The 22,436-nt window shown below is 55.4% G+C and overlaps 1 protein-coding gene across 12 annotated transcripts in view; it reads left to right on the top strand.

Moving 5' to 3' along the window:
* The window catches only part of JADE2 (jade family PHD finger 2), a 47,696-nt gene extending 32,532 nt beyond the window's left edge, over nt 1–15,164 (top strand). For 11 of the 12 annotated variants that reach the window (XM_082378928.1, XM_082378923.1, XM_082378925.1 and 8 more), the window contains 4 exons: nt 785–1,249; nt 9,999–10,116; nt 12,799–12,927; nt 14,197–15,164. In XM_082378928.1, the coding sequence (XP_082235054.1) occupies nt 785–1,249; nt 9,999–10,116; nt 12,799–12,927; nt 14,197–15,005 (1,521 nt within the window). In that variant the 3' untranslated portion in view covers nt 15,006–15,164. The remainder of the gene's footprint in view (nt 1–784; nt 1,250–9,998; nt 10,117–12,798; nt 12,928–14,196) is intronic. The other variant, XM_082378920.1, reaches the window with a different exon arrangement.
* Nucleotides 15,165–22,436: the final 7,272 nt, after the last annotated feature.

A 22,436-nucleotide genomic window follows, 5' to 3' on the forward strand; every position in this document is an offset into this window, starting at 1 on the left:
GGACTTGTTAAAACACAGATTGCTTGGCCTACCCGCCAGAGGTCCTGATTCTGTAGATCTGTAGGTGGGGCTGAGAATTTGCATATTTCTAGCAAGCTCCCACGTGATATTGATGCTCCTGGCCTATAGGTTGGGAAGTGGGAGGGTCATCCTTTCTCTCCCTTGTCTCTTCAGGAACAGTTGTCATTGTAAACACTAGATGTACCTCTACCCATTTATAATACTTTCAGAGTTTGTGAGTGCAGTGTAAACGGCCACTAATATTTCGATGGGTTATTGCTGAAACAGTTGTCAGCTGCCCACAGCCATCATCCCAGGTAACCCAGGCCCTGAGTTGGCCCTAACTGCCTGGACAGGAGAAGAAGGAAGGGACCCAACTCTAGCCCCTCTTCCCAGAGGACAAGGGAGGGGCATAACTCCCCGTCTTAGATGACACTGCAGGAGTAGAGGAGGCAGGGACCCATCAACAGCCTCTTTCTTTTGATGCCTCAGATCCAAAGGCATTGTCCGCACAGAAATGCAGCTTGTCCCCAGAGGGGTTGTCAGTCATCTGATTGTTGACTTCCCCAGGGTACGTGATGCTGTCCAGCTCCCCCAGAGCTCCCCCTTCCCATCTTCCATGACTCCCTCCACAACCTGCAGGATGTTGGCAGCCCGTGCCATTTTGTTTAGGGTCTCACCAGCATTCTGCATTCTCAGTGTAACCCTGGGGGATGCCCCACATTCTTCTTCCCTCCCACCAGGGCTCCCTTCATACCTCACCCTGCCCTTCCTCTCCCTCCAGTGTTCCATGCCTTCCTGCGTCACGGCATTCCACGTCACATGCGCCTTTGACCACAGCCTGGAAATGAGGACTATATTAGCAGACAACGACGAGGTCAAGTTCAAGTCGTTCTGCCAGGAGCACAGTGATGGGGGCCCACGGGGTGAAACCACGTCCGAACCCGTGGAGCCCAGCCCAGCCAGCGAGGACCTGGAGAAGGTGACCCTGCGCAAGCAACGGCTGCAGCAGCTGGAGGAAGACTTCTATGAGCTGGTGGAGCCGGCCGAGGTGGCCGAGCGCCTGGACCTGGCTGAGGCGCTGGTCGACTTCATCTACCAGTACTGGAAGCTGAAGAGGAAAGCCAACGCCAACCAGCCACTGCTGACGCCCAAGACCGACGAGGTGGACAACCTGGCCCAGCAGGAGCAGGACGTCCTCTACCGCCGCCTGAAGCTCTTCACGCACCTGCGGCAGGACCTGGAGAGAGTGAGTCCCCCTGCCGCCCCCCAACCCGCCTGCCCGGTGGGCAGCCCAGGAGGCCTTTCCACCCCTCCCTCGCTGCCCTGGAGCAGCCATGGTTCACCAGGATTCAAATTGTGAGCTCTGGCCAAGGCGCTGAGGGCCTCCCGCTCTCAGACAGGGTTGGGGTAACTGAGAGTTTGTAGAACAGGGGAGGATCCAGCTCTGGGGTCTCTGAGTCCCTCTTGTCCCAGCCCTTTTGCAGACCTGGTGAAGGGTGGGGGCCCTGCCAGGACTGTGAGTCTGGGAAACACCAGGGCTGGGGCAAGGACCCAAGCTTCTGACTCCTAGTGGTCTCTGTGGGCCCTGCCTGGTCCCAACACACGTGCTTTGCTTGGAGCCGGAGGCAGGGGAGGAACTGGGAATCACAAGTGAGTTGAATCAGTGTAATAAGCACGTGCTGGGCCAAAGCAGGGAAGACAGGTGTGAGTGCAGCTCCTGGGGGTGCTGGATAGAGGGAACAGTGTGAGCAGAAGCACTGGGGTGTGAGGGTGGGCTGGAGACCAGCAGCGGCCTGTGTGGAGTGGAAGGATGGGGCTGGGTGGGTGGACCAAAGTGTGTCTGGAAGCTGCAGAAGTGTTTTAAGCTGGGACTGTCCTGCTGTGGCTGCAGGTTCCAAACGCTCACCCTGGAGGTGGAATCACAGGGCCGAGATGGAGTGAATGGGTTGGCCAAAAGCCCTCAGCTGTGCCCTGGGAGGCAGGTGATCTTGCCTTGGTCCAGGCGCATCGCTTTGGGGGCTGAGTGAGATGTGGAAGATGTGCAGACACCTCGGTTTTGGGCTGGGCCGTGGAGGTTGGGGACCAGTGAGAGTTGCTTTCCTAGAGCATGGAGGCCCCCCAAAGCCTCTAATGCCTGCTGTTCCTCCCAGAAAGAAGGGGAAAGGATCCTGCCTTCTGTGGAACTTGGCTTTTTTGGTACCCCTCCCCTGACTCCTCCAGCTGATAAAGTACCACCCCCCAAGTTGGGGGCACCCCAAGGATGAAGCAGGGTGTTCCAAGTCCTTGATCCAGTCCTCTGAACCCCAAGTGCTGTTCTGGCCTCTCCTCTGGGGGACATTCAGTTCTAGGATTCGGAATGAGGGGTCATGTCAGGGGGACACAGACTCACATGCCCACCCGCTCCCCAGGCCATGCTGGGAAACAGCCGGGGTGGAAGCATCAAGGGGGCTTTGTGTGACTTAAGGCAAGCTGCTTTGCTTAGGCGTGTCTCAGTTGGCGAGTCTGGTTAGAGCAATTCAGCAGATGTTGTGCTGTGGGCTGGGTGGGGCGGGGCGGAGGGCATGGAGGTGGAGGCTCTGAAACTGGACCCGGCTTCTCCACCCTCCTGCACCCCATGCATCTGCCCTGAGGCCTGGTCACGTGGAAATGACCCTGCTGGCCTGGGAGGGAGCTTACTGCCTGACAGCCAGCCTGCCACCAGGTCAGAAGGTGGGGGGGCAGGGGGGTCACCAAATGTCCACGGCTCCAGCCAGGACAGAGAGCAAGGCCACCTACACTGCAGTCACCGCTTCCTGCGTAGCCCAGCCTCCTGTCTCCCAGGGCCATCAGGTACAAATCCTTCGAGACCAAAGCTGCTTCCACACTTGTCCTCAGGCCACCCTCGATTCTCCACCCCCAGGGTCTTGAGTACAGACACCCTGCTTTTAGCCCTCCTGTTTCCAAACGACTCAGCACATCTGACCTCCCTGGTCTGTGCTGCTCGGCCCACATGTCTGGCCCTGGCTAGGCTGCGTGGAGAGGTCAGGGGACGGGCTCACCTATTGAACCATCATCGTGGAAAAAGAGATGAGAGGTAGATAGTGCCATCCTTAAGGAGCAGATGGGGAAGGTGGGGCTCAGAGAGGTGAAGAAAGCCTTGGAGGAATGTGTGTTTTCTAGAGCTGAGTTGAATTGGGGCCTGAATAGGGGAGGAGTTTGTCAGAGAGTTGTTGGCTTATTCTCTATTCTGTACATTTCCTGGGCAAAAGTACCCCCTTATCAGTCCCCCGACCTTCCGATCCCATTGTCAACTGGTACAGGTGAAGCCAGGGGCTGAGGTTGTCATGGGCTAGGATACTGAGGTAGCTCTGGGGCTCCTGGGTCTGTTCCTCACAGACGCCTTTGGTTGAGGCACAAAGCCCTCCAAAGTCAGGTGTGAGTTGGTCCACTCTTCCCCAGGAAGAGGAGGCAGGGCCAGCCTTGGAGTCTGTGCAGCTTCTTAGGGCTCAGGAGGGCCCTGTCAAAATGCTGCTTCTCCAGCAGCCTCCAGGCTGGGCTGAAGGGCACCAGCTGAGTGCAAGGCCAGGGAGTACACAGCCCTGGCAGGCTGAGGAGAGGAGGTCAGACAGCCATGCGCCAGTTGACCCCCTCCGGTCCAGCCTCAGATCTTTTCACGGCCGTGCGTTGGTGACTCGAGTGAGTGAACAGGGCCGAGAACTATGCCATGGGGGAGGCTTTCTGCAAAGACCATGGCTGTTGGTGGCCTGGCCAGCAGGCCCAGTCTCTGACCATGACCCTGTGCCAACAGTCAAGAGTATCCAGCCTGTCACTGGGCACCACGCCAGCTTGGGCTGGATCCGTTGAGGATTCAAGGCAGGGGTTGAGACTGAGGCTGTGTGTAGCCTGGGTCTACATTCAGTTCCAGCACTTCCAGCTCTGTGCCTTCTGAGTTATAGTTTCTACTTCTCCAAGTTTCAGTTTCCTTGCCTGTAAAATGGGACTAAGGATCTAGCTGACCTTAGATCCCAGGAAAGATGGGGGACAGAGCTTAGCACACTACCGTCCATTGTTAGGGCTGGTTATTGTTGCTGTTCTGTCTCCTAGAAGGGTGGGCTGCTCAGATGGTGGGCTCCAGGGAGGACTGAAAGGGCAGGCCCAGTGCTAGGGCCCAGGAATCATGCATCCTCCCTGACTGATTTGCCTCCCAAGGCAGGAGTTTTGCTGAGAGAAGCAGGGGTCATGCTACCACCAGCATGAAATCCCATTTTACGGTCAGCCTAGAAGATGTGCTTTCCTAAAATTTCAGCCTTAGGCCTCAGCTGTGGCAGGCAGCACAGGAAAGCATGGCCACTGCAGCCTCCCAGAGTTATTCACAGCTGACAAAAAAATTGCAGCACTGATGATCAGCGATCAGCCCAACAAACACCGGCTGGTGTCCCCTAGCAACCGTGCTGGTAGTTTGGGCTACGCGGGGCCTCACTGCCTGTGGCTCTGGATCTGGTTACCAGGAGTTTATTGAAGGTTTTACCTGGCCTGAGAGGAGCCGAGAGGGCAGGGGCAGCTCTCAGACACACACGCCCCAGGGGATGGACATGTAGGAACTCCCCACAGCCTCATTCCCCATAGCTCTCTCCAGGAGAGGAAGGTTCTGCCCTCCCCCACACTCGCCACCTGTTTTCTCGGCAGTTGTCACACCCCGTTTACTCTGTCCTCAGTGCCTGGGTTGTGTCTCCTTGACCTCCCACCAAAGCCTATCTTGTCCGGGGCAGCCGTGGCCTCCAGCCTCCAGCTTGTCAACCCCATGGCTCCCAACTCTAGGATTTTTTCCAACCCATTAGCCCCTCTACCCACTCAAACCCTGTCACCCCCTCCAACTGCTTCGGGTCAGTAGCCCCAAATCCCCAATCCCCCTTCTTCACCACAGCCTCCCATTCTCCCTGCTCAGTTCCTCCTTCACTGTCCCCTGCTTTCTTCACTCCCACCCCATGTGGTATTAGCTCACTGCCAGTCCCTTGCACCTGTGCAAAGGCCACACCCCGGGCAGAGCCTCACCCAGTAGGAGGCACTCAGCCCACCAGGAGCGATCCTATAGCAGTGAGCAGGTGAGCCCCCCAGGGTGCCTGCCAGCCAGCCTTGTTGGGACACTAGCCAGCAGCATTCTGGGCCCCCCCATTACCACCTGTCTCCACCCCTGCCCCCCTCCCTCAGGGCTCTCCCGTCTCTTAGCAGACCTCACCTCCTGTTCCTCAGACCAGAACCCTCCAACTCCTTGCCCGGTGGTGCCCTCTGTACCCATTCTCTGCCCTTTTCTCCCATGTCCTCCCCTCCCCGCCCCCCCCAGGGATCTCTTTCCAGCCCACACCCCGCAGCACAGGAGTATCTATCTTGTCTTCACCCGTTCTCCGTCTCCAGGATTCCTCCACTGTCCGAATTCATTTTACCTTCTCCCATCTTCAAAAACAAGTCCTCCCTCCGCATGTCCCTCTAGTCATGGGTTTCTCACCCTCGTTACTCTCTCCTTTTCTGTTATCCCTCACTGTTCTTACTTCTTTGCTTCTCACTCCGCCTAGGTTCCTGCCACCACCATATTCCAGAACCTTCCACCAGGGCCACCTACAGCCTCCATCTCCCGCTTCTCCATCCTCATCCCCCAGCCTTCTCAGCAGTGGTTGCCACAGTCAAGCATGCCCTTGGTCTTGAAACACTTTTCCTGTGGATGCTCTGACCAGATTCCCCCCGATACCCCAGTTCTGCTCCCTCTCTGAATCCTCCTTGGTCCCAGTGGTCATTCACCACACTAGGTCTGACCTCTCATTGCGCATCTGCTCCACAGCTTTACTCCCCATCAGGAGGCTGGCTCCAGCCCACACCTCCCTCCCCAGCTCCAGCATCTCGTGCCCAGTATGCCCTGTCCCCACCACAACCTCCCCAGGCTCCATAAATGCCCCCTACACTGGTCCATTCTAGCTCAAGATAACTGGCTGGGAGTCCTCCCTGCCCCTCTCCTCGCCTCAGCCCAGAGAACATCCAGGTTCTCTTTGCAAAACTTGCTGTTATCAAAACAATTTTATCAAAAAGTAAAACCTGCTTTTATTACTGATCCCTGCTCTAGTTCAGGGGGACTTTTCCACTTGATTCTTTTTTGTACTCTTTGATTTTTTTTTTTTTTTAAAGAGAACGTTTTGCCTTTATAATAAGAAAAAAACAATGTAAGGAGTCCGATAGCCTGGGTGGGCTTCTAAGGTGGTATCTATAGTTTTCCCCAAAAGCCATCAAGGAAGAGGAATTTTACAACATTCAGTAACATGTAGCTATATTACCAAGAATCTTGGGAGAAATTAGAGAAGTAATTGATGATTCCAGGGTGAAGTGGGAATAAGGGGTCACAATGTGACCAAAGTACCAACCAAAGAATGTGGGCACCATTGGGATTCTCACAGAATCTTCCGTAGCAGGAATCTCCAGACATTAGTGATTGTGTAATGTAGGTACCCTTATCATGGAAAGAAAATTGAGCATTTACCTCCAATATATTGTATTTTTAATATCTCATTTATATCTTCCATGGTATATTATAAAAGCAAACCTAATCAGAATTTCTAATAGGACCAAAAAACCCCCCAACACTAGAAGTTCTAATATTTTCTTCCTATACTGTGATGAGCTGTCAAAATCAACAGCCCATGGAGCTCACTTTGGAGGCCCTCGGCCTAGGACAGTAGTTCTCAGGTTCCATGGTGCTATGTAAGATGTATACTTGAGGGCCCCCGCCTCCAGAGAGTTTGATATTCCCCCAAGCCTGCAAATCTGTATTTTTAACCAGCCACCCCAGGGATTTGGGGGTAATCTTGACCAGTAATTCATTTGAGCCTGCCTTGAGAAACCTTGCTCTAGTGTTTCGAAAAGATTTAAAAAAAGAAAGAAAGAAACTACATCTGTATTTTAATAGGAAGTAGACCTTGGCTGATCTGTTTTTAGGCTGGATATATTGACTGGTTTGTTCTTAGGCCTCCAAAGTAGCCACGAATCCATCCACCTCTCTTCATCCCTACTGTCCCCATGCGCACTTGGCCGCATGATTGCCAGGAGGAAAGAGACCAGGGTATGAGGAGAATAAGGTTGGGCTGCTTAGATGTGGTGGACAGGAATGCCCTCTGGAGGTGATATTTGAGCCAAGACCTGAAGGATGAGGTCTAGCCTTGGGAAGAGAGGGTTGAAGAGCATTATTTGGGGCCAAGAGTTGAATGTATATCAAGGCCCCAAGGCAGAAGTGGGCTGGACACAGAAAGAAGGGGACTGGAGGGCATTGCGGCTGGAGCTTGGAGAACCGTGGGACATAGACTGTGAGATGACAGTGGGAGGTCAAATTGGGCAAGGCTCTGAGCTGTGGCTCTGGTTTTTTTAAGTGTGACAGGAAGAAAGCTATATCTGTTTCCTAGGGCTACTGCGACAAAGTACTACAAACTCCGTGGCTTTAAACAACATAAATTTGTTTTCTCACAGTTCTAGAGGCCAGAAATTTTAGATCAAGGTGTTGGCAGGGTTGATTCCTCCTAGAGGCTCTGAGGCTGAAACCCTCCATACCTCTCTCCTAGCTTCTGGTGGTTGCTGGCAACCCTTGGCGTTCTGTGACTTGTAGACCCATGACTCCAGTCTCTGTCATCACATGGCATTCTCTCAGTATGTCTTCACATGGCCTTTTATAAGGACATTAGTCATTGCATTTAGGGCTCACTCATATCCAATGTGACCTCATCTTAACTAATTACATCCAAGGTTCCAGGTGGACATAAATTTTGGGAAAGGGCACCATTCAACCCAATGCAGAATCTATTGGAGATTTCAAGGGAAGGAGGATTTACATTTTAAGATTTACATTTGTATTTCAAGAATATTGCTCCAGGATAGCAGAGAGGTGAAAACAGCTGGCCATCCAGGTGAAGATGATGGGGGTGTCCAGGAGGTGGAGGGAGCTGTTGGGATGGGAGGGAGTCAAGTTCACCAGGAACGGGAATTCCCTGTGGTATTCCAGTCCAGTGGTTAGGACTCTGCGCTTTCACTGCCATGGGCCCGGCTTCGATCCCTGGTCAGGGAACTAAGATCCCGCAAGCTGTGCAGGGCGGCCAAAAAAAAAAAGTTCACCAGGAAGGACTGATGGGACATACTGATGGATCAGCTGTGGGCGCAGATGAGGGGGAGCTGGGTCCTTAAGAATGACTCCTGGGTCTCAGCACTTACACATCCCTGCTCCCTGTCCCCACCACCACCAAAATCCCTCCACAGTTCCCGCTGACCTGGCTTAGTCAGTCCTCAGAGCCTGACACTCTAGCCACAAGGCCTTGCTCTCCTCTCCCCTACCTGGCCTTACTCTGGGTTCTTGTCTTCAGCCTGTGCCCCTCTGTGATCACCTCCCACCTGGCCTATCTGCCCCTTTCTCCAGGGAACCTTCTCCCCACCCCCAAGTCTGGGTCAGGGCTGCCTGGGTCAGTACTTGGTCAGCATCTCTCTGCTCTGCTGGGCAGCAAGCTCTCAGAAGAAAGGGGCCCTGGTGGCACTGCTCGCAGCTGAGCCCAGGGCCCAACACAAGCCTGTGCTTAGGGACATGTGGGAGGAGTCCAGGATCTGCGAGGAAGTCAGACGGTGCCAGTGAGCTGGAGCAAGGGCAGGCTGGGCCGGGTGGCTGCCCCTTGGGGAGGTGCTGGCCACAGGAGAGCCTGGTGTTCACAGTCTCAGCTGGGGTGCGGAGTGCTGCTGAGAGTCTGTGCAGAACCTGTTCTCCAGAGGCCTGCTAGCCTGGTTCAGGTGTTCCGGGGTCTCCTTCACCACTAGGCTCAGGAAGGAGAGGAGGGGGCCCACGCCAGCAGAGAGGTCTGATAACGGCTACCCCAGGGCAGTAGAAGTGATGGTCACGACGACAGGCAGGGGCTCTGGAACTCTCAAGTCATGCCCAGGCAGTTTAAGGATATGAAGACTGAACTCAGCCTTGAAGACGGAACCCAGCTGGAGGTAGAATCTGGTGGGACCCAGGATTCCAGTTCCGCACTTTCTGGCAGCTGTCCCTGTTGCTGCTGGAGACTGTGACCAAGCTGAAGACAGTGCCAGAGCAAGGCAGTGTCCTGATGGGGAGGAGGCCTGGTCTTGTTCCCGGAGGTGTGATGCACCCTGGGAGCAGCCGGAGGGGGATGGCACACTGGGCAGAGGGAGGTGCCGGGTGGACAGGGAGCAACGTGGCCCATCCTTCAGGTGCTTCCAGACCAGCTACAGGGTGGGCCCTGTCCCATGGGCTAAGCAAGCTGGTCTCCCAGGCCCTAAGGGGCTCCTCCTAGCTGGCCTAAGGGAGTCAGAGAGGCCCTGCCCTTCCCCCTGAGGAGTTCTGTCTCTAGCCGAGCAAATATGGCCGAGTGCACTTGGGCCCTTGACCAGAGCAGCTGTGGGCCCGGCTCAGGGCCAGTGCAGCAAGTGGACACGGGTCAGCTGCAGGCTGGACCCCAGTGCATCAGGGACAGCCTGTCCGTTCAGAGCTGTTCTGCTGGAGCTCTCTCTACTTATGTGCTGGTCATTCGTGTCTCAGGATAGGAGGTGGTTTTTGCCCGGGTGCTTGTGGCTGAAGTTTCTTCAATGGAAAGAAGCCTTGGACAGGAGCCAAGGGGTGAACTTGGTGACCTCTCAAGGCCCCGACAAGCCTTGGGGCACTGTGTATACAGGGCAGGGCAGCCACGTTGGAAGGGCCTTGGGCGCTGGCATGACTCAGCCCGGAAGTTTAGGCCGAGAAGAGGAAGGCAGAGTCGACAGCCCGAGCTCCGCAGATGCTCTCCCTGCTGGCTCTGATCCAAAACACAGCCTTGGCCCCGTGTTTTGGATCAGAGTATTGCAGCTCAGGGCTGAGGATGCATTCAGGGCCTGGGTATTGATTCCCAGATGTCCTGGGCAGGTCAGGCAGCGGTGGCCCCTCAGAGCTGGGAGGTTGGGGTGGTTGCTTGTGAGTAAGGTGGAAAACCTCTCTTGTGTTTCCTCAGGTTAGAAATCTGTGCTACATGGTGACAAGGCGCGAGAGAACGAAACACGCCATCTGCAAACTCCAGGAGCAGATATTCCACCTGCAGATGAAACTTATTGAACAGGATCTGTGTCGAGGTAGGCGCCCCCCCTGCCCGCCGCTGCCACCCCTCCTGTGCACACCCTCAAGGGGCTGGGTCCCAGGGAGGATGTGCATCTTCGGGGCCTGTTGTGGCATGTGTACAGGGTCAGGGGCCACTGGCCCCCACGCCTACCCTCTGTATCCAGTTAATAGGCCCAGGCGGGGGCCTGCCGGGGTCCTAGGTGTGTGTTGGCAGGCAAGGAGCCAAAGATGCAATGTGGGCATCGGGCCTGCCCTCGGGGAGCTTTCTGGTTCACAGGACGCTCAGGCAGTGCTGGGCCATAGTGGTTCAGGAGGAAATTGCACGTGAACAGGTATAAACCAGAAGTCCCAGCGGCTCTGTGCTGGTGGTGCTGGGGCAGGAAGGGCCCAAGCTGGCGAGCTTCCCTGAACCCCTGTGTGCCTGCATTTCGATTCTGAAGAAGGCAGCTGCCCCAGAGGTGGAAGAGGACCTGTGTATTTGTTCTCCCGGACCCTGTCTGACAGGATTCAGGCCCTGTGCCAACAGTTTTTTCCCTCTGTCTTATGCTTTTGCCATCACATGCATTTAACAGATCTGGAAATCAAAGGTCAAAGAAGCTCTGACAGTGTTCTTACTTATTAGTTGTGGATATTGCCGGACAACAGGGCCCTTCCTGGACTGTTTACATGTTAAGGAAGGCAGTGCATAGCCCAGAAAATGGTACTCTAATGTTGAATTGTATGCAGCAGAAATAGCTGGATGGAGAGATTTTTAAGCCAGGGGCTGCCACTGCCAGCTCAGCCTATGGATCAGGCTGGGCCTGGAGTAGAGAGAGGAGAGCTGCCGGGCCACCACCAAAGCCAATGACTGAGAACCTGCTACTGCCCCACCCCTGCCCAAGAGCTGAGCTGCCTCGACTGCGCTTTGGAATCACCACCCACTCTGGCCAGCACTTCCCAGGACAGGTGCTGGGTCATGGTGGGTCACAGCCATGTAGAGGTCAGGGCTGACCGTGTACCTCAAGGACTATGGCAGCTTCCTGGCTGCCCGACCTTTCCAGGCTCCCTGTCATCTGTCGGTTCCTTCGGCGAGCACTGATTGAGTGTAGACAGGATGCGGGCTCTGTGCCGGGCACTGCGAGCACTCTGCCATGGACTGAATGGACAGGCTTCCTGTCCTCGTGGAGCTCACCATCTGGAAAGACAAAGGAAAGTGGTGTCCAAGGGGCTGCCATTGGTGCCAGTGCAGGGACAGAGGTATCAGGGATGGCTTCCTGGTGGTGGTGTTGCCGGAACATCTCTGCCTTCTTAGGACTCACTATGGCCACACATTCAACTGCAGGAAGGCAGCGGAGAGTGGTAAGGTGTGCAGTGCTCACAGGCACAGGATTCCAGAACCATGGTCAGGAGCTTGGAGGGTCGGCATCCCCGCATTGAGTCTGGAGACATTCGCAGCTCCTAGACCTGAGTGGCAGCAACAGGCCACCTTTTGGTCAGGGCAGGGCATTTGGAGAGAAGACCGATTTGCCTCTGCTTGAAGCTGGTGCCCTCAGTGTTGTGACGCTTGACCCATGGGGTGAGACATGGGCTACAGGCATATTGCTGAGGCCTGTCTGGCCAGAGGGCTAGAGAAGGTTTCCCAGGGGCGGTGTATTTAAGCTGTGAGCTGAACCAGGTGAAGGACAAGGCAAGGAAACTGCATATTTGGAGACCTGGAGGCCAGAGCTGTCTTGTTAGAGAAACTGGAAGGAAACTGGCATATCTGCAACTAGGGCAGAAGGAAAATGTCTGAAGTGAGGCCGAGGGGTTGCCAGGGTCATATGTGCAAGGTCTTGTGCCCTTGGAAGGAGCTCAGACCATGGTGAGGGCAGTGGGGGACTTGAGAAGCCTCTCTCTGAAGTATCTAGGCACTGGTCCCATGTGATAGATGAGAAGACTGAGGCCTGGCCTGAGGTTACACAGGGAATTAACAGCAGAGCTGGGAAGATTCCCGGAGTTGGGGCCACACTCCTCAACCTTCTCTTAAACGCTTACTCAGGAAGCCCTCCAGCCTCTGGCTGAAAAGCTGGGAGAAGATTCCTGGCAGCTCCCCACCACAACATGTCCCTCCCCTGCTCCATTGTGTTCTACGGCTCCCCAGACCCATGTGGTCATGGACTAAAAGGATATGAGGGCCAGATGTGTACCCTGAGTCTCCCATCAAAGCAGACCAGGAGAGCAAGGCAGGGGACTTGCTCAAGGGGGCTGACCACTGTGTCAGGAGGGGAACCCAAGGCTCTTGACTCCTCAGAGTGTTCTGTCCACCTTCAGGTCTGGCTCCTTGGCCTGGCATTTAAGGCCCTGCCCTGTCCACTCACCTCCAGCCTTCCCACCCACCAGGACTCTGTGCTGAGATCTTTAGGCCATATAGATCAAACCGCAGTCCAGGTTCTACAAAGCGGTCTTCCACCCTCCGCGTGGCCCTGTGCCCCTCACCAAGCCCCTCAAGGGCAGTTACCCCACTCTCCCACACTAGCTACTCCCTGACTCACTGGAGCCCCAGTTATCCCAGGTCCCACATGGCTCAGAGCCTGGACCACAGAGGCAGGAGGAGGTGGCCTAGAAGGCAAGGCCCTGGGTGATGGGGAGGACTCCTTGGATGCCACACAGTGGTCTTAGTTCCGGCTGGGCTGCTTGGGGTAACCATCTCCCTCCTGCTCTCTCTTTCCCTGACGCAGAGCGGTCTGGGAGGAGAGCAAAGGGCAAGAAGAGCGACTCGAAAAGGAAAGGCCGCGAGGGTCCGAAGGGCAGCCCCGAGAAGAAAGAGAAAGTGAAGGCAGGGTCCGACTCAGTCCTGGGGCAGCTTGGTGAGTGGCCTGGTGCACACAGCCAGGCTCATGCCATCACTCCACTTGCAGCTCCCCACGAAAGGCCATGGGGACCACCAGCATCCCTGCTGCAGAGTGGGACACCCAAGAGGGGTAGCCAGGCCCTTGCTTGCCCACGCACTCCTTCCAGCCATAAAGGAGACTGGGATCTGGCATCCTGAGAGTTCCTCTTCTGTAGACTGGAGACTGGGCCCAAGAGCTCAGGGACTGCTAGGCCGTCCTGGCCCTTCCAGGAGCCCAGCATGCTGGGAGGTGAGGGCCTGCCGTAATTCTCCGTCCCTGTCCCCCTCTGCCAGAATGTCCTCAAATGGGCCTCCCTTCTGCCCCAGCAAATCTTCTGGGAGCCACCCAGAGAGACCCATAGGAGTGGCCCTGGCCCAGCCCATCTCACTGTCACAGACCTATTTACTGCTGCCCCGCTAAGCACAGCAGTCCTAGAGGGACCCTCAGCCTTGGGCTTTGTCTCCTAGGATGTCACATGCTTCCTCTAGAGCACTTCTCAGGGCAGGGGTGGTGTCCCCTTCCCAATCTCACCTCTAGTGTAGAAGCCCCAGGTCATCTTTTATTTTCCTCAGTCTCAGGAAGGAAACAACTTGATATCTAATGGGAAGCCCAGTCTCACCAGCTGCCGCCTCCCAAGACCTCAGTAAAGGAGGGAGGACCCGTAGCTGGAGCTGGCCCTGGCATCCAAAAGGGACCTTCTACCCAGATATACCTTGCTATCCGGTTCATGCCTGATGCCCATATCCAAGTTACCTGCTTTGGAAGCTCTGAGTAGCGGCACATGAAAATCTAGTGCCCCCTGGTGGCCTGAGGGCGCTTTCCTCCTTTCCTCCATCCCTTATGCCCCCAGGATACAGGGTGATGGGCAGGCCTGGGCGTCCACCTTGTGCAATCTCGAAGGACCCTCTCTTGGTTTCATGCTCTGCTGTTGCCACTTTGAAATTCTTAATAATTTTTGAACAGGGAGCCCACATTTTCACTTTACGCTCTGCTTCTCAAACTGTGAAGCCGGTCCCAGGAGCAGGACGTCCTTCTGGGGAGATGGGTATTTGGTGTGGAGCCTGCTTTTTGGCAGTGTTGGCAGGATGGTTGGACGAAACAAGATAACTCAACAGGGTCTAGCACAGAGGGAAAGAGGGAGGAAGGCACGGTGGCGTGCAGGGGCGGGTCAGAGAGGGCTTCCTGAAGGAGAGTGGGACACACACCTGCTGGCATCTCACCTGCCTTCTTTCTCCCCTCGGCCAGGCCTGTCCACTTCATTCCCCATCGACGGCACCTTCTTCAACAGCTGGCTGGCGCAGTCGGTGCAGATCACGGCAGAGAACATGGCCATGAGCGAGTGGTCGTTAAACAATGGGCACCGCGAGGACCCTGCTCCGGGGCTGCTGTCGGAGGAGCTGCTGCAGGACGAGGAGACGCTGCTGAGCTTCATGCGGGACCCCTCACTGCGACCTGGCGACCCTGCCAGGAAGGCCCGTGGCCGCACCCGCCTGCCTGCCAAGAAGAAACCACCACAGGATGGGCCCGGTTCACGGACGACTCCAGACAAAACCCCCAAGAAGCCCTGGGGCCAGGATGCTGGCAGCGGCAAGGGGGGTCAGGGGCCACCTGCCAGGAAGCCACCACGGCGAACGCCTTCTCACCTGCCATCCAGTCCTACAGCCGAGGACTGTCCTATCCCAGCAGCTCCCGAGAGCCCCCCACCGCCGGCCCCCGAGACCCCGGACGAGGCAGCCCCAATAGCTGCCGACTCGAATGTCCAAGTGCCTGGCCCTACGGCGAGTTCCAAGCCCTCAGGCCGGCTCCGGCCGCCCCGCGAGAGCAGGGGAACCCGGAGATCGCCAAGTGCCAGGCCTGATGCCGGGACAGGACCGCCTTCTGCTGTGGCCGAGAGGCCAAAGGTCAGCCTACACTTTGACACTGAGACTGATGGCTACTTCTCTGACGGGGAGATGAGCGACTCAGATGTGGAGGCCGAGGACAGCGGGGTGCAGCGGGGTCCCCGGGAAGCAGGGGCTGAGGAGGTGGTCCGCATGGGGGTACTGGCCTCCTAAGTCACCCCCTACCCCTGTCCTGGGCCCTGCCCTGGTCCGCCCACGAGGCCTCAGCCCAGTCACAACTGCCATTTCCAATCTCTGCTGAGTGTCTCAGACCTTCGAGGCTGCCACTCTGTTGTGGTTTTATTTTTAATATAAAGAGAGTTTCGAATTCCACACTATTGTCTTTCCTCTGTGCTGGCCTAGGACATTAGGATTCCTTACATGGCTCTGGCCACAAGGACCACACCAGGTCCTGGGCACCATCCCTGCCGCGGCAGCATCCCCGCCCGGCCCACGCGGTATTGCTGGGCTCCTGGCTACACGTAGGCAAGGTGAAGAAGAGCTCAGGACTCCAGCCCGCTGCCACTGGGTGACACAGAGTGTCATTTGGGCATTATTATGGCAGATGGGCCAGCCCAGGGCCTGTCCCACCTTGCCCCCAAATCCCACTGGGGTCCATCTGGGGGGTCCTGCTGCACTCCACTGATCCCCAAGGAAGTATAATAAGTGATACCCAGCCAGAGTCTACTCACTGTCACAAGCACAACGAGCTTATACGAGAAAGCACTGAGGGGGCGAAGAGGGCCTGCTGGTTCCAAGGGAACCACAGCCGTTCCTGATCAACCCACATCATCTGAGGCCTGCCCGCCCACCCTGTGACCCTCCACTCCCTTGCTGCTCTGCCCCTGCCAGTGCCCAGCCCGGTGGCTCTGGGAAGGGCTTCCCAGAATCCTTCCTGAGCTGTGCCGTTTTCTCAGGGGACTCCCAGCCAGCCAGCCGCCAGTGCCGGCGGAGGGCTGCGAGGGAGGGCCAGTGCCCAGATGGGGGGCATGGGGCTCAGACTCGCCCACTGCAGAGAATCGCTCTGGGACTCCAACTTTCCTTCCTTCCTTTGGGGCCAGTCTCGGCCGAGGTCTGATCACTCCCAGATAGCTGACCAGACCAGACCACTTGCCTTTTCAAGTTTCCCAGTCCTGCTAAGAGATGAGCTTCTTCCTCGGTTTCCTTTTGGAAACTCCTCTTTCCAACAAGCAGTGGGATCCCGGGGCCCAGGACGTGTCAGTGACGGCCTGCTGGGGCTGTTTTAAGTCTTGCTGGATCTTCCTGGTTCCTCTCTCCCTCCGAGCCTTAACCCCCTTTCCCAGCCATTCCCTCCCTCCCCACCATCACCGTCCTGCCTTTCCCACCCCACCCTCTAGGTCCCAGGTAGTAGCTCTGAAGAGTTTCAGTGGAGTGGCCCCAGGGTGACAGCTCAGGGAACAAACAAAAAAAGGAATTCAGTGAAAATGTGTTTTTCTTTCTTTTATGAATTACTCGTGGATCACTTCTGCCACTGGTAAAGCCAGAACTTCTCCAACAAGAACCTTGCAAAAGTCCAGTGAATCAGTCGAATCATTCTGTGGATGCCAAAGAATATTTTGACCATAATACAGCACAGCCTGGACCTGACAACTTGTCACTTGGACTTTTTTTTAAATGGAGCTCTTTAGCAACCAAGTATAGAAACATGTTCATTGCACACGTCCAAGAGGCGAGCCCAAGCTCTTGGACGAGGATGCTGTTCTGCTGCTGGTGTTGGATTTCAGATCCCCGGGCTGGGCCCACTGTGAGCTCTCCTGAACTCTGAGACTCACTGTGGGAGGAGACTGATGGCGAAACCAGCGTGGCAAAAGTGTTACCATGGGGTTGCCCCCACGTGACACACAAAGCGCAAATCAGCGGGATGGGGAAGCAGCTCGAGCACCCATCCCCGACTCCAAATTTTCAAGGTACGACAGTGGCATGATCATCGACACTCAGTTTCATGTGAATTTTATCAAAACAGGAAACAAAGACAACGACTAAGTTTAAAGGGTCGGACAGATTTGTCCAGTCGGAGCAGACTCGGAGTGGGCTTCGAGGACTCTGGGCGTTGGGCTGGCATGAGCTACCATGTAGAGTTTAGTCTGCCTGCCCGCCCACCTTGGTAGTAGTGGCCAGTGCAGTGTCAGCATCAGCGTCCCAACCCCATTCTCTGTTTACTGCCTTTGAATAGACCTTCCTTCCCAGTGCTTCGGGTCACCTCGGGCCACAACCTTGTCTGTGCTGGATTGCTCGGTCTGACCTCACAGGAAGCAAAGGGACGAGCTTTCAAGAACAACCAAACTCTGCCGGGGGATGGGGGTGCCAGGAATGGCTCAGGTCCGGTAGACCCAGTACTTGCCTGTTTACCCTTCATCCATCCTGAGGCAGAGTCTGGGCTCCCTGGGGGTGAGGCTAGGGAGAGAACCAGGGTGGGAAGGTAGTGGGTCTGGCCAGGCTCTGGACTGGGTGGGCCAGGCCAGGCAGCCAGCACTCTTCAGAGGGGCTCTACTCAAGTCGGCCTCTGGATTCCGACCCTCTTCCCGATTGGCTCTTGCTTTGGATTGAACTATCCCCGGGGCCCACATCCTGCACGGAGTCCAAGTGTCTGTAAGGCTGGCTGGCCGGGGTCTCCCAGGCCACGCCCTAGAGCTGTCCTTGCCTGGCAGCTGTCCATCCCTAGGATGTCCACCGGGCTGCAAGAGGACAAGGATACCGGTTCCCACTGCTGGCCTTTCTGCTATTAGCCACGGCCCCTTCGCTCTTTTTCCAGCCTGCCGACGGCTTTGCCGCCTCGGAGGTTAAGATGGGAAGCTGGGAAGAAGGCAGCAGGCCTTTTCCAGACCAGAGGCTGAGGCAGATCTTTTGCTTGACCGTGTCTGCCCACACTCACTGGCCCTCCTCAGGGAGGGAGAAGCTGCTCTGGAACTCATCCGGGCTGTCACCACCCTCCCAGTCCCCACTGCCCACCTCCTTCCCCCTCATCACAGTGAGAGAGGATAATGTGCGAGGAAAGTATTTTTATGGATCATAAATGTATTTTAGAACAAATAAGGAGAAGAAAGGTAGAAGGATTTATTTTACTAAATGAGCTCTGACTCAGTGACAGTGTGTGAGCATTTGCAGTGTAAAGGTCTCAGGTTCCTTGGAGAAGCCACCCAGGTTTCCAAACATGGGTGTTGGACTGTGGATGTGTGAGCCTGTTCCAGAGCACACCTTGTGTGTGTCCGAGTGCATGCGTATCTGTGTGTGTCGTGTATGGGCACACGATGGGACTTGGGGGACAATTTCTAGAGAATCACCTGCTCGATTCTAACAGACATTGGCAGCAGCTGGATTTGGCATTTCCTTGCTTACTGCCAGATGTGGCCAACCTCTGCCCATACCCGAAGCTCTGTAGAATGGCCTGGGTGCCTGTAGCAAGGCCCTTGGGGAAGCCACTTCCCATGCCCCTGGCCCAGCTGGCCACATTGGCCAAAGAGTCAGGCTGGAGTCTGGGACCTTTGGTTGTTCTTTAAGGCACTTCCTGCTACTTTGTCCCTCAGATGCACAACACTCTGTGCTCCACATCGGCTCGGGGTGGGGGGATGATATGAATGTCACAGGAGGAGACACCTTCTGTCTTTGTTTCAATGAAAGTGATGTGCCATTTGTTAATATACAAGAGAAATATTGAAAATATATTGAAAAGAGCAATTTTAAATTATTTTTGGCTTATGTTGCAATATTTATTTTCTTGTATTAGAAAAGATTCCTTTGTAGAGAAAAAAATGTATTTTTCATTAACGCAAAAACCTATTTCTCCTTTTTGTACATTGTCCATGTTCGCTACCCTTCACGAGCAATAGAATGTATGGCCGCCTGGGGGTGGCCGGTGCCCGCGTGCCCTGCATGATTCTGTGTTGCCGCTGCCGCGTAGCTCCCAGTCCCATCCTGTCCTGCTCACTCATGGGGGTCTTCCAGAGCCCAGCCCCCACTATGGCCCGTGTCTTCAGGACCCCTCTGCACTCCTCGTGTGTTGGCAAACGCAGTTAATAAAGCGATGTTTTCTGTGCTGGCTGGTGTGAGGCTCTGTTGCACCAGGGGCGGGGGGTAGGGGTTCAGTGAAACGGCGAGCGTTCCCTGGGTGTCCCAAGGGACGTAGCGAGTGCGCAGTACGCACCGGGGCTGGCGTATTTCATTTGCTCCGCACTGCTGTCGTCCCCTGGAGTTCCGAGTGGATGATGGAGCTTCCCAAAGCCACACCCCTGGTAAGAGGTGAAGTTCAGCGTTAAAGTCGGGACCCCTTGAGCCACCTACCTGGGGCAGTGGGAAGGTTTGGGAGGAAACTCGGGCCTCTGTCCCTAGATCAGGAAAGGCTTTTGCCCAGGCTTGTTTTTCACTCATTATTTCCTGAGTACTTACTCCGGACCAGGCTCTGTAAAGTGTGGGGAATGTAGCCACCATCTCTGCCCTGGGGGAGCTCACGGTCCAGCAGGGACACAATGAGGGAACTGGGAGGTACCATGGAGGCCTGGGCTGATTGGGCAGGGGTGCATTCAGGTTACTCTGAGGAAGCAACACCATTCGTTCATGCATGCATTCAATCATTCATTCATTCACTTGACAATTAGTCTACTGAGCATACATCTCGTTCTGCCAGCGTGCTGGGTCGTACACTGTGGATGGCACCAGGACCCTGCCCTCCCGGAGCTTCCAGGCTTCCAGGCGATGTAGACTTGAAGAATAACTAGTTGCTCGTCCAAGGGGAGCTGGCTGGGAGGAAGGGACAACAAGCCCTCTGGGTAGAGGGCTCGGCAAGCGCAAAGATGGATTAAGCTACGTGCAGAGGGGTTTTGAACCTCCTCTGAGAGCCCAAGGGGAGGCTGTGTGCAAAGGGGCTTGAATTGAGACTCAAGGAATCTAGCTTCTGGGGCCGCTGACTTAGTTGTTAACCACAGAGAACTGCCCCATTTCCTCACTGATGCAATAGAAGGTAAGTCCCCGAGGGCACCTCCAGATCCAAAGTTCTGTGATTCCCCCCGATGCAGAAAAGTGATGGAAAGAAACCTGGGGCGAGTGTATGTGCTTTGAACGCCTATGGAGGGAGGTGTCTCTCACCGAGGGGCCACATCCCTGCTGCTGGGACCTGGGAACCCTGTCTGACAGAGCTGTGTGAGTTCTTTCAGGGCATCCAGCTGAGAGTGAGAAGGGCTCACTCAGCATCCTCAACCGCAGTCAGCATGAGGTGCTGGTGGATCAGCCCCAGGGTTGAGGGGGCTCCTGCTCGGCCAGCCCCCCTAGCTGTGGTTTGGGGCTGTCAGCTCTCTGGGCCAGCTGCCCTGGGCTCGGCACCCCAGCCTCTCCCTCCTCCCAAATCCAGGCCCACTTGGCCACAGTGCTCCAGAAGAGTGATGCAGGGGCTCTGTGGCCAGGCCTGCAGCTGCAAAGCTGTGGGGCAGGAGAGGTCAAGGTACGTGTGGGTCCAAAGCAGCAATGGGCAGTAGAAATAAAGTGTGAGCCACATATGTAATTCTAGTAGCCACATTTTTAACAAGTAAAAAGAAACAGGTAAAATGAATTTTCATAACATATTTAATGCATTATATCCAAAATATGATCACTTGAACCTGTAATCAATATAAAATAATTACTAATGAGCCAGTGGCACAGGAATCCGAGGGGAGGCCAGGTGTCCACTCCCCCCGCTTCGTTCATGCACACATTGATTCAGCGCTCACGGGGCATCAGCTGCTAGGCCCTGAGGACTCTGGGATGACCACATGCCCCTGTGCAGAGACCAGGCCAGTGTGGGAGACAAACTTTAATCTGATAGTCCCAAAGCCATGTGCAATGACACACAGACTGCGTGGCAGCGGGGAGGGACTCTCGTGCCCACCCTGAACTTGCCTTGTTCTTGTGAAACTCCTGCAGGGTAGGATCTGGGACGCCATCTGCTGCCCAGCCCTGATGCCGGATGATATGTGGTTTTTTTGCCACAATTTTTTTAAAAAAAGAATACTATTTAGGCAAAAAAAAGTAACCCTGCTACATTTAATAATGTATGACTGCTTTGCTGCAACAACAAACACAATGTTAAGGAAAAAGAAGCCATTCTAAAACATTAAAAAGAAAAAAGAGGGGATTCCCTGGCGGTCCAGTGGTTAGGTCTTTGTGTTCTCCCTGCCAGGGGCCCCGGCTACAATCCCAGGTTGGGGAACTATGATCTCGCAAGCTGCGCAGTGCGGCCAAAAAAATTTTGTTAATTAAAAATAAAAAAGAGTTCACATTGGGCCTCTCTGCCTTTCCTAGAGCACCCATGACTCCCCTGGGCCCCCCAACTCAAACTCAAGTCTTCTTTTTATTTTAACCCAACCCTCACAGTTTTTTGCACAGCGCTGTAAGAAAATATGTCTGACCCAGGCTGAGGAAACCAGGGTTCTAGTCTTCTCTCTGCCGTTGACTTGATGTACCTCAGTTTTCCCATCTGTAAAATGGGAGAACAGGTTGGGGATACTGCTTTCTCTAGGTCCTGGGGGGGAGGGTCCATGGTCAGAGGATGTGGTCAGTGAGGATCAAGTGAGAGCCTGCCGGGGCCCTTCATTTTACCTTAAGGCCAGCTGGGTGAGGTGGGGCTGGCTGGCAGAGGGGGGCTACGTGAGCCTCCAGACTGAACTTGGACAGAGCAAGAGCAGGAAGACGCTCCAGGCTTTCACACAATCAGAATGACATCATGGCCGCTGATTCATCTGTCACCAGGTGAGGGGTCAGTAGGAGCATAGCATTAGCCATGGGTGTGATCATGAGGTGAGACACAAGGTCCGGTTGGGACGGTGACAGGGTTAAGCACTGAGCAGGGCCTGCAGGCACTGGAAGGAAGGTGAGGTGTCCATCCTCCAGGCTTGGGAATGGGACCGAGGCCTCCCTGGCAGGGCTGGGGGGGGGGGGCTCTGTGATTTGGGTGACAGCAATTGTAGGGTGGGCTTGCCCAGGTCTAGGGGTTTGTGTTCAGTGGGCAATTCCCCCTTATTGTCCCTCCATCCTCAGTTAACATTAGCTGACTGTGGCCGTTCAGGTCCAGGGAATTCATCCATGAACACACCATAGAGGAGAAAGTGACTAGAAATGGATTCTTGTGGGCCTTGTGGTAATGGAGAATTAGGGACTGTGTTTTGGCCCTTTCTGGGCCTCAGTTTCCTCATCTGTCAAATGAGGATGAGAGTTCCTGCTGGGCCCACCATGCAGGGTGGCTGAGAGTCACAAAGTGGGCAAGGATGTGAAGGGAGCAGAATGAGGAACCACTGACTGGGTGAGGGGAGGGGGAACAGCGGTTTAGGCAGAGGGCGCTCTGACGCTGGCAGACTGACCAGAGGCCAGGAGACCAGAGGGATTTGTTTACTGACTCCCGGAATCCTAGAGGTGAAGCCGCGCTGTTTACAAGTTCTCACGGGCCTTCCTACGCCCAACCAGGACACCTGTGGTCTGGGGGCAGGGCAGGGACTGGCCACGTGCGGCCCGGGAGGGGTCGGCTAAGGGCGGGTTGTAAGCACCTGGTGTTCATCAGGGAAGCCACTCACGTGATGCCTGTGCCGGTCAGCTGCCTATGCCTGAGAAACACCCACCTTC

The sequence above is a fragment of the Balaenoptera borealis genome (genome assembly GCF_965194805.1).
Source record: "Balaenoptera borealis genome assembly, chromosome: 2".
Lineage (NCBI taxonomy): Eukaryota > Metazoa > Chordata > Mammalia > Artiodactyla > Balaenopteridae > Balaenoptera > Balaenoptera borealis.